An 11,479-nucleotide genomic window follows, 5' to 3' on the forward strand; every position below is an offset into this window, starting at 1 on the left:
CCTTCCCTTCCCTTCCCTTCCCTTCCCTTCCCTTCCCTTCCTTGCCCTGCCCTTCCTTTTATCACCCTGAAAACATCACCACTCCCACCCCTATGGATCCCCTTGAATAACCTTTTGATTTTTTCAAATCCAGATCCCTGGGTTATGGGCGCACTATCAGATATAAAGACCAATGCCCAACTGCTGAAAGGTCGCGTAGACAACGTCAGCACCCTGAGCTCTGAAATTAAGAGGAATAGAGGTGGCATGGAGGCAGCTGGCATTCAGGTCCAGATGGTGAATGCTAGCCTGGATCACATGCATTCTCAGATCCGGAGGTTGGAAACCGATGTGAAAAAAGCCAATGCTCAGATCCAGATGTTAACGAAAAGTTGGGAGAAAGTCAACAATTTAGATGCCCAAATCCCAGAGTTAAAAAGAGATTTGGATAAAGCCAGTGCTTTAAACACAAAGGTTCGGGCACTCCAGAGCAGTTTGGAGAATACCGGGAAGCTGCTCAAACGGCAAAGTAAGTGACTCAGAAAAGAATGTTGAAAGTTGATCAGTGGTCCATGGGACCTTGCCAGTCTCAGTATGTGTGGAGGAAAGCAATAGAGGAGAGGGGCAGGCATGGCTGGAAAGCTCAGAAGAGAGGGCTGAGCATTGGGGTTGGGGAGGACTTAGGGGCTTTTCAGGAGAGGAGCGACCAGGGACCAGCTTAGGCTCTCACACAAAGGCACAGAATATGAAGGCATTAAGGAATCTCTGTTCTGGCCCAAAGCTAGCCATTTTTCATTAAGTTTCTTATCCAGAGCTGAGAGGCTTAGCCACTTGTGACGGTCAGTGGAGAATTCTTTCTCTTTCATGAGAGAGACAGATTCTTGATCCATCCTCTCTCATTCTCCCCCCTCTGAGACCAGAGGTTCTACTAGTCTCAGCGAGACTTTCAGGATCTGAGAGAGTATCCCCAAGCCTCTACACAAGAACTCAAAGACCCCAGAGCCTAGCCTCATTTACTGCTATCTCTTGGATCCCACTCAAGTATCCCCACCACACTGAGAAATCAGGAACACCAGCGTTCACCTTTCACTCCTGTTCTCCAGGTGACATTCTCCAGATGATTTCTCAAGGCTGGAAGTACTTCAAGGAGAACTTCTATTACTTTTCCCGTGTCTCAAAGACCTGGTACAGCGCCCAGCAGTTCTGTAAGTCCAGAGATTCACACCTGACCTCAGTGACCTCAGAGAGTGAACAGGTGAGTGCTGTTCCTATGGGCTCTAGGAAGAGGGTGCATTAGTAGCTGTATTAAGCAGAATGGGAAAGATTATGTTGCGGTGACAAAAATCTCCAAATATCAGTGACGTAACAGTGAAAGATTACTTCTCACTTACACTGCATGTCCAACAAGGGCTGACAAGGGGTTTTATTCATTGCGGTTACTCAAGGATGTAGGTCAAAGGAGACTTCATCTCTACGTATGTTTCCATAATTGCTGAGGCAGGAAAAGGAAACATGACAAATTGTGCGTTGGCTCTCTCTAGCAACAACAGACATCACTTTTGCTCACATTTTATTTGCAAAGCAAATGATTCAATGCTCTTAGCTTCAAAGAGGGCAGGGAGGTACAATTTTTCTCTGTGCCCAGAAAACAAAAATATTTGTAAATAACATTACTGCTACTACACAACCCAAGAAGTCTACCTGATGAGGCAGAATATCAACCAAGCCCCTTTCATCTGGGAGGTGCGCTAGCAACACAGGTAAGAGCATGAGCTCTGGGGCCAAAGCCTAGAGTCCCAACCTGGTCTCCAACTTGTCCTAGATGAAACACATATGATAATAGTACTTGCCTCAGAGGAAAAACAGAACAAAACAGATAAGTGCATATAAATGTATAATGCCTCACACATACTGAGTGCTCATTAAATTTAGCTATTATTATCTGGGCCATTCTCTTGGGCTCCTTGCTCTGGGGTTTAGCTGAGTCTTTCTGTGCTCCAGTACTTTCTTCCTAAGGGGCAGAAAGGCCTGAGTCCTGAATCTCTTAGTTGCAGAGCAGAGACAAACCAGAAAATGGAAGATGGACTCTGGGCAGGAACAGGAAGAGGTTTGAGAGAGGTCAGCGTGTGCAGTGTGTCTGTGGGCGGTCACTGAGCACAGGTGAAAAACACCCAGAGAGACAGATGCTCCAACTCCAAGTGATGGCAGCGCTTCTACTCATTCTGTCTTTCCTACAGGAGTTCCTGTACAAGACAGCAGGTGGACTTGTCCACTGGATTGGCCTGACCAAAACAGGGAGTGAGGGGGACTGGTACTGGGTAGATGACACTCCATTCGACAAGGTCCAGAGTATGAGGTAAGGCCCTCGGACCCCTCCCTCCTCACCTCACTCTTTTAGCCAGGGACAGGGCACGCATGGTGGGAGTGATATTTCCCTTTGACTACAGGGTTTGTGATTCTTCCCTTTCACAAACGGCAGGAACACTGAGCCAAAATCCAGCTCACCTCTGCCACTAATTGGCTGTGGTATTGGAGACAAATCTGTGGCCTCTCTGTGCTCGCTGGGGCTTGGCAGCCTGGCTGTCCACCCAGTTTTGGCCGGGACCCTGTTCTAGGTCAGGTCTCAGTACTGTGGATTTGTGTAGGGCCTTGAGAGAGGTGGGCTGGTTTCGCCATAATTTGGAGGCTGCTTGCAGGCTCAGAAGTTGTCAGTTCACCAATTCCCTTTCTCTCCGGCCTGGGTGCCAAAACCTGTGACTCTATTACCTAGGACCAAAGCTGGGATTGTTTCAATTAGCAATAATAATGCTTCGGATAAACCTCATTGGCTATGATACTGCCACTGTACAGATCTCAAAGCTGGGATTGAAGTCATTCATTTCCTCACTGGAAATAAGTTTTTCTTTGCATTTTCTTTTGATAGGTTCTGGATTCCAGGTGAGCCCAACAATGCTGGAAACAGTGAACACTGTGCCAATCTAAAGATGTCCTCTCTTCAGTCATGGAATGATGCCTCCTGTGACAGTCATTTCCTTTTCATCTGTAAACGGCCCTACGACCCCCAAGAACTATGACAGGACTAGCCCTCAGCCTGGCAGTTTGAGCTCTAGGGCTCAATGAACTCAAGGAAGTGCTACTCTGTCCTCCACACTCCAGGGTGACTTTTCACCGTAATTTTCCTCCCTTCAGAATTTCCGTCTGCCTTGGCTGGGAGTTCTCCCACCCCATAGAGGCAGCTGGAATGGAAAGGAGAGCTTGAGTTAAAATGGGAGGGGAGGGTGGAGAGGATTTAGAAGTTCAAACTGCCTTGGTAAGGTGGGTCAGACCCATAATTTGGGTCAACACCCTGAGGTTTCTCGTCACTTCAGAGAAGCCTCAATTTCATCACACTGAAGTTGCTTTAGACACCCAAACAATTCTCCTATTACTGATACTCGGCGCTTCTCCAGTTGACCCTGCCCCGCCCCACTCTCCCAAATGCCCAGTTGCCTGCTTAGGTGGCTGAGTTCTCAGTGGGAAGAGCTCTGATCTTGGTGACTCTGTCCATGCTATGTCCCCATCATCCTCTTCTTCCACATCCCCCAAGGTCTGAGCCGCTTCTTCCCTGGGACGGGATCGACTGGTTCTGATCAGGGCCTGGACCAGCATTCGGGCTCTTCCGCCCTTCCCTCACTCAGTAAACTCCAGGGCTTAGCCTCTCTGCCTCACTGCCCTGCACCTCTTCTTTTTTCTTTATTTCTTCCCTTCCTGTGCCATGTGCAAAGAAGCAGCCCTCAGTACCTGAAGAGGTCACCTCGAAGCTTCACTAGAATAAAATGCTACCTGGCAAAGGCCTCCCTCTGTGTGCGCATTTTATTCCTGTACAGGTGAGTGTTCGTGGAAAGGCCATCTGCTTTGCCGCGGTGCTGGAGAGCTCCATGGGGGTGGGGGTGGGAGAGTCCAAAGAGGGACTCCAACTCGGGGCTTCTCTGGTGACCAGGTTCTTTCTTATGCTGCTAGAAAGAATTCAAGGACACGGCAAACAGCAGCAGGAAAGCGAAAGTTTTATTAAAGCAAAAGCACACACTTAAAAGTGCGGGCAAATTCGGAGACAGAATTTGCCCCAAGCTTTTTGAATTACCGGCTTCTGTTTTCTTGGGTGGAGGGGGACTGTAGATGTGGTACTTGCAATGCAGGTGATATTATAATGATATTATGGTTAGCCAAAGCCGAATGAAGGACAAGGTAAAAGCTCAGAGCCCTATCCTGGAGGGGGTGATGGCTATCCATCCGTCTTAAGGCTATCCATCTTGCCTCTGGGTCTTGGCTTGTTTCTAATGCCACCTAGAGGGGAGGGTGTGGCCCAAGACCATCTATCCAGTCTCTGCTGTGGCTCCATTCTTATACTTAGAATTCAAACAGGAAGGGGGCTGAGTGAATGACTAAGGAAAAATTCCAGAGCCGCATTCTGGAGGGGAGGGAGGGACACTTGCCTAAACTAACTAACTGTCCTGCCTCAGCTGGACATGAAGTTCTGGATGTCCTCAGGAAGCAGTCGAGGGTTCAAAATTAACAAGTGGGGAAACTTTAGCTCTAGAAATGCCACAGAATATGAGCAGTGCTTACCCTTGGAGTTATTGAAATAAAGGAGAGTGAGGTCTGCAGTGTCATGACCTTCCTGGTGGCCTCTCGTCATAGATGTTCACTGGACCATCTTCTACTCCGGCTTTACTCTGGAGGGGGAGACTCCTCAGGTTTCCCACTCTTCACAGAGACTCTGTTTGTGGGTCCAAATCCCAGTCCAGCGACTGAAGCGGGTATCCAGGTGGTGCCAGACAGGAGGGGAGTGGAGGGAAGCAGGAAGGAGCACGGTCTGAGTACAAGGTGGGCTCAGCACAGCGGCCCTCACCTCATTAGCATTCTCGTTAGGATCTTCATTAGGGTCCTGAGGAGAGGACGTTTTAAAACAGGCTCTTCTCCAGATCCCAGATTTCTTGTGTCCTCACATGGCGGAATAGGTGAGCACGTCCTCAGGAGCCTTTATTATAAGAGTACTAGTCCCCTTTATGAGAATTCCACCTCCTAAAGGCCTCTTCTGATACCGTCAAATTGAGAGTTAGGATTGCAGCATATGAATTCTGGCAAGACACAAACGTTCAGACCACAGCCGTCACTGTGTGCAGCCCACACTTAAGGAGTGGGAATTATGTTCTACTTTTTTGAGGATGGAATATCTACAGAAATTGTTTGGAATTTTTCTGCATGGGAGATTATCTTTTTATGCATTGAAATATTTATTTATATCAATATGAATTCATGGATTTTATACTTTGGGTTATAATCCAATAATACTATATATATTTTCTTGCTCAAATTATTCTAGCTTTGGCCACTGGGAGCTCTTTCAGTTGGCTCCTGTATTCTTTTGACTTACCTTCTTCATTTTTTAAATCATCTCTTTACCTTCCGGCAGTACAAGATATTCCAAACTCATTTTACATATTTCCTGCCCCACTCCTAGAATCAGACAATTCTCCAAAAAGCCCTGGTTTCTTTTTTTGGAAAATGGTATTAGAAACCAAGATGTGGGTGCTGCTGCTTTTGGGCATTGTTACTTTTTCTTGGGTGAGAGAGCGAGGTAACGTATGTGTGCACTCTAATTGTTTTTTGAAAAGATCATTATGCCTGCAATATGATGACAGGACTTGAGGGAGGCAAAGCTAAAGACAGAGAGAACCATCAGAACATTAGTTAAATTAAAGCCTGGTGAGATGGTGGCCTGCACTGAGGCCTGTGATGTGAGGGATTGTGATTGGATTCGGTGTGGGGTGTAAAGTCGAGACACTTTGTGCTGCTGGGTACGGGTGCTTACATCAGGGCACGAAGCTGCCTGTCTCAAGCCTCTGGCTGCCTGTGGTTTGGAGTTAGTGCCAGGCAGACTCCCCACTGGTGATCTTGGTAGCTCTAAGCATACAATCTCATGGCTCTGCAGCTTCAGAGGAAAGACTGTCCCCTTTTCAACAGTTCCAACCAAAATCCAGCATTGGGTCACATGCTCGTCCCCGAAGTAATGTTGGAAATCAGGGAGATGGGTTATGTTGATGGAGCCACAAGCTCATTCCTGGAGCTGGGAATTGGGTATGGGTTCAGCCTTGCCCTTACCAGACAGACTGAGCATGATGGAAGGGTGATTCTCAAGACAAATCCCAGGAGAGATGCCTGAAGAACGGATGCTGCTAAGGACCCATGCTTGTAGGCTATCGGTCTTTCCTTTCCATTAAAACCACTAGATCTAGCTACTCCCTGGAATACAGCTGCCCACCTGTGTTGTTAGGGGTTGATATAGATGACTGAAAAACTTCTGGGTTGCCTGAAGCTAGAGGTCTACATATCTAGGAGCATAGCCCTATATCCTTCAGTAGGAACAGGGAAAACTAATGCGTGAGTGGTCCGGCCAATGAGTGGTTTTGATATTAATGTATAAAATGTCCATTTGATTTTTTTTGGCCAGAACACAGGAAGACCTCTCTGCAAGGATGTAGCATCCTCCTGGAGTTTCTTTCCTACTGACAGGTGGTGTTCTTGTGGGAGAAGTCCAGGGTTTAGGGGAATAGGGACAGGAAAGAGGGGCCAGAGGAGGAGTCCTGCTGAGCACCCATCTGAGGCCATCATATCTGGAGGACTGCACCCCTCTCCTGGCCAAGGCTCTGCCCTTCCAGTTGGGCAAAGGGTCATCAGAATTCTACTTTGAGGCTCCCTTGGCTTCTCAGGCCCCAGCTTGGTCCCCTCCCGTGAGTGGGGAAATAGAAACGAAGGCACGCCCATTTTTTTCTGCCACCATCCCTGGACCTCATATGGGCCTCTAGGCAGGTACTTCCTGCAGCTCCCCTCCCATGCTGAGGGGAAGAGGCTTAGCAGACGCTGCTGGGGCTCAGATGATGTTGTTGACTGCTCCAGAAACTGGTGCCTTTACATTCCTCCTATGTCTCTCCTCTCAGATCAGCTTTCGTGGACAGGAAACAGGTCGATGGATGTTGGCTCTGCGTGCGTGCACACACACACACACACACACACACACACACACACACACACAATGCCATGTCTTCATGAACTGGGTGTAGGCAACCACTCCCTTCTTCAGCATGCAGATCAGCTGTGCACTCAGCTAGTTGCTGGCTGAGTTGACCTTGGCCATCCATGACACAGGCTTCTTCTGGACTAAAGCTTCTCTCTCGGCCCAGCCTCAGAGGAGGCATTTTCAGTATGGCTCCTCCACCAGTAGAGTGGGCTGCAGGCTTCTTATTTGGCACTCAGGAGGCCTCAGGAGGCCTATGGGAGGCTGACTCCAGGATTTGAGAACTGAAAGTGGAAATAGAAAAAAGCAACACAATATAGATGGAACAAGCCATTTGCAAGGTTGTAACTGACATCTTGTAAATGGGTCGCTGGTGAGGTGGGGGGACAAATATGTAATTAGATTTTTATTAGTTAAAATGTGATCTATTTTGATAAAATTGTAATTATCTGAAGTTATGAGGGACTGAGGAACAAGAATTGGTAGTATCCTCGGAACTGACTTCGGGAGGGGTGCCTTGACCAGCCAGTGGGATTATTGATTTTGTAACACTGGTTATTCTCATGGGGGAATGGGGACTTTGGACTCACACAGCTCCAGTGGGATGCCTCACTTCCCTGTCTTCTTAGTCTAGGTCTACAAGCAGCAGGAACCCCCTGAAGCAGGCTAGGATTATATCACCACAGCTCACAAGGATTTTTTTTTTTTTGCAAAGCTGAGACGGAATCTCTGATTTGAGCTAGTGAACGGTGTTTGTGATTTGGGGGCAGAGGCTAGTGTCTGGGGGCTAGGTCAGAGTAAGGAGGTTGGGGTGATGGGCCTAAGGGGAGAGAAAGGACTGATGTTGACGGGAAGATGGAGGGGATAGGGTCTGGGAGGACTGGTGTCTGAGAGCCTTGAGGGGAGGGGCCTCACTGGGGTGCTTCTGCAGACTCATCAGGGCAGGAAGGCAGAGCTTAGGGGTGGTCAGGACCTACGCAGGAGCATATAAATCTGGGATAGCTCAGCTTCCCTTCCCACCGCTACTGGCCACAGCACGACCCTTATGAGCTGAGGCAGGGCACAGCATTGGAGGATGAAGGAAGCAGAGATGAATGATGACAAGGTCTACTTCTGCACAGACAACCAGAGGGTCTCTCTGTACCCCTCAGGTGAGAAAACTGGGGACTCAGCTCATCCTTGATCAGGGACTGGTCTGCTTGTCTCTCAGCCCTTCCTTGGCAGGTCAGAGCTCTGCTTGTCTCTGTCTCAGCCTCCAGAACAGACAGGCAAGGACAGAAGGTAGGTCAGGTGAAGACAGAGAGCCTGGGACATACCCTCAGTCTCCTCATGCAATCTCTCCAGTCCCTTTTCTTGGGAACGGCAACCTGGCAAAAGAAAGAGGGTGGTGAACTTTGAGTTCAAAGAGGCCTGGTTTGGAATCCCATCTCTGCACACTGGGGTGACCCATGAGGTGTCAGGGCCTCCAGGCTGATGTTGCTCCATATTGAGTGGATTTCCCTGTATAGTCTTTGTTCCTAAACACAGCTCCAGATCCCCAGGCACAGCCCTTCTTAGAACATGAACAGTGGCTTCCTGACCGCAGTGGAAGGAGGCTCCAGCACTGACCCAGCCAGGTCAGTTTGTGGGGGAGACAGCAGCCCCAAAGGGCTGTGAGTCTTGCTCTTTTTAAGATTCATGAACAAGCCTGGCCCTGGGACTTTGAGGTCAGGGTTCTTTCTCTGTCTTTCCTGCTCTCCCTCCCTCGGTCCCTCCTTCCTTCTTTCATTTAAACCATGCTTTTGCTGTTCTCCTTGTCTATGCCAGATTCTGCGCCCTGTGCACCTCCGCCAGGTTCTAAGCTGTAGTCTCCTCTCAGCCTTTGTGTTGCTACTGCATCCCCCAGTGAGCTCTGGTGAACATTTCAAAGTGTTCCACTTCTCTTCTTCGTGATAAGTGTAGCAAGTGTTCTCATTTCCATAAGGCAGGTCAGGAGATCGAGCCCGAGGGGCTGACTCTGTCTGGCCCGCATAGCACACTCTTTTCTGGACACTGGTGTCTTCCCCACAGGCCTGGACTCCTCGGCAGTGGCTCCCACAGCCCCCAAGATACCAAGGCTTGTTCTTGCCATCCTGGCACTTATGCTCATGATCGCTGTCACCTCTCTTACGGCTCTCTTTGTTATGGGTAAGCTCCCATTGACTCTCTCCTTCCTGCATAAAGGCCAGACACATGTGCTCTGCTCCTAGAAGGGTCAGTCCATCTCTAGCCCCAGGCCCAAACTAGAGCTTTCTTGAGACCAGTCCAAGGCCACTGTTAAAGGGGAGCCTCCCAAGAACAGAGGCCCACGAGGGAAACTCTGAGGGGTCTTTGGTGCCATCTCCCTCCTTCTGGAACTCTGACTCTGGGTAGGGTGGCCTGTTGTACCAGGCTCAGTGCTGAGGGACTATGCTGACCCAGGAATGGGGTGTCTCAGTTCTACAGCACCCAAGACCTGCACCAGAGGCCTATGCCTTCTCCCAAGGGTTTCCAGGAGACAACACTACTGAGGAGTTACCTGTGGAACCTGACAGTGAGTAGACACAGTGGGGGCAGGCAGGTGGGAGGGAGCTGGGGCATTCGGGTTCCCAGACCCTAGGATGTGGCTTTCCCCTAACCCTCTCAGGCCCCTGATTAAGTTCCACTCTCCTCACAGAAAAGCATGATCTTTTTTTTTAAAAAAACAGCTTTATTGAGGTATAATTGACACATAATAAAGTACACATATTTGAAGCGTATAATCTGATAAGATTTGACATATGTATATACCTGTGAAACCATTACCACACTCAAGATAATGAACATATCTATCATCCTCCCCCCAAAGTTTGCTTGTTCCCTTTGTCATCCTTGCCTCTTCCCTCCTCCCTTCATCTCCAGCCAACCACTGATCGACCTGCAATATAGATCGGTTGGCTTTTTCTAGAGTTTTATATAAAAGGAATCGTATAGTATGTATTCTATTTTTTATCCTTTATCAGTCATGTGATTTGCCCCTCAGTTCATGTGAGATAACTAAGTATTTTTTTCTTTTTTTGGCCCATGTTCTCAGGTGGCCCCATTCCCAGGGTCTCAGTGGCCTCAGGCTGCTTGAGGAGCACTTAGGGCTGTGCTGTAGACTCTCTTGAAAATTTTAAGGACACTCAGGTTGGCCTATGTAATAAATGATTCCCTATGTCATGGGCCTCTGTGTCTGCCTTCTCCATCTCTTCTCTCCAGATCCCTTCCACTCTGGCAGGGTGGCGGAGTTGCAAGAGGCCATCCAGATGTTTAAAAACCATATGGAGAATTCCAGAACCTGGAGCGGGGAGATCCATCTGTTGACATGCAGAGTGGATAATGTCAGTTCTCAGATCCAGATGCTCAGTGGTCACCTGAAAAATGCCAGTGCTGACGTCCAGATGGTAAAAAGCATTCTAAAGGATGTCAGTACCTTGCATTTCCAGACCGAGACGTTAAGGAGCTCCTTGGAGGGGGCCAGCGCTGAGATCCAGAAGCAAAGGGGAGATCTGGAAAAGGCAAATGCTTTAAATTCCCAGACTCAGAGTTTCTTAAGCAGTTTAGCAAACACTAGTCTTGAGCTGCACATGTTAAGCAGAGGCTTAGAAAACGCCAATACTGAAATTCAGGCGCTGAAGGCAGAGTTGGAGATGACAAGGGCCCAGGCCCAGTTGGCAAATAGTACTTTAAAGAATGCTAATGCTCAGATCCTTGTTTTGAGAGGTAATCTGGACAGTGTCAATGATTTAAGGGCCCAGAATCAGGTTTTAAGAAATAGCTTGAAAGGAACCAATGCTGAGATTCAGAAGCTCAATAGAAGCCTGCAAAATGCAAATGATTTAAACTCTCAGACCCAGACCTTTATAAAAGGCAGTTTGGACAACACCAGTGCTGAGCTCCAGTTATTAAGAGGTGATTTGGAAAGGGCTGGCAATGAGATCCACTTGTTAAAAAAAGATTTGGAAACGGCCGCTGCCCAGACCCAAATAGCAAATGGCCACCTGGAGCAGACAGATGCTCAGATCCAAGTACTAAAAACAGAGCTAGAAAATGCCAGTACCTTAAATTCTAATATTCAGGTGTTAAATGATCATTTGAAAAATGCCAGCAGAGAGATTCAGACCCTAAAACAAGGAATGGAGGGTGCTGCAGCCTTAAATTCCACGACCCAGATGTTAGAGGACAATCTGCAGAAAGCCAATGCTGAGATCCAGAGGTTAAAAGAGGATTTAGAGAACACTAAAAAAATGATAACAACGAAAATCCAAGAGGAACATAGGAGACTGGAGAACCTTTCTGCAACCTTTGCTTCTCAGGAGCAGCTACAGAAGACCCAGAGTAAGTGGGAGGGAGGGGGTTGGCCTGGGGAAGGCACAGTCCATTGGGAGAGTAAAGTCTCCTGTGCCTTTGTTCTTTCGCTTACTTCAT

The 11,479-nt window shown here is 48.3% G+C and overlaps 2 protein-coding genes and 1 non-coding gene across 3 annotated transcripts in view; 2 read left to right on the top strand and 1 right to left on the bottom strand.

Annotated features, from left to right (window-relative positions):
- Positions 1 to 3,053, top strand: part of CD207 (CD207 molecule) — a 4,304-nt gene extending 1,251 nt beyond the window's left edge. Inside the window, exons 3-6 of the mRNA XM_006909673.1 lie at positions 134 to 508; positions 1,083 to 1,234; positions 2,217 to 2,335; positions 2,903 to 3,053. Of these exons, the coding sequence (XP_006909735.1) occupies positions 134 to 508; positions 1,083 to 1,234; positions 2,217 to 2,335; positions 2,903 to 3,053 (797 nt within the window). The remainder of the gene's footprint in view (positions 1 to 133; positions 509 to 1,082; positions 1,235 to 2,216; positions 2,336 to 2,902) is intronic.
- Positions 2,696 to 2,833, bottom strand: LOC112478101. The gene has a single exon (XR_003045704.1). It is a non-coding gene; the product is annotated as a U4 spliceosomal RNA (small nuclear RNA).
- A 5,070-nt stretch (positions 3,054 to 8,123) lies between the features above and the next one.
- The window catches only part of CLEC4F (C-type lectin domain family 4 member F), an 8,165-nt gene continuing 4,809 nt past the window's right edge, over positions 8,124 to 11,479 (top strand). The window contains exons 1-4 of the mRNA XM_006909674.1: positions 8,124 to 8,184; positions 9,083 to 9,199; positions 9,489 to 9,584; positions 10,271 to 11,389. Of these exons, the coding sequence (XP_006909736.1) occupies positions 8,124 to 8,184; positions 9,083 to 9,199; positions 9,489 to 9,584; positions 10,271 to 11,389 (1,393 nt within the window). The remainder of the gene's footprint in view (positions 8,185 to 9,082; positions 9,200 to 9,488; positions 9,585 to 10,270; positions 11,390 to 11,479) is intronic.

This window comes from Pteropus alecto, unplaced genomic scaffold (assembly GCF_000325575.1).
Source record: "Pteropus alecto unplaced genomic scaffold, ASM32557v1 scaffold131, whole genome shotgun sequence".
Classification (NCBI taxonomy): Eukaryota; Metazoa; Chordata; class Mammalia; order Chiroptera; family Pteropodidae; genus Pteropus; species Pteropus alecto.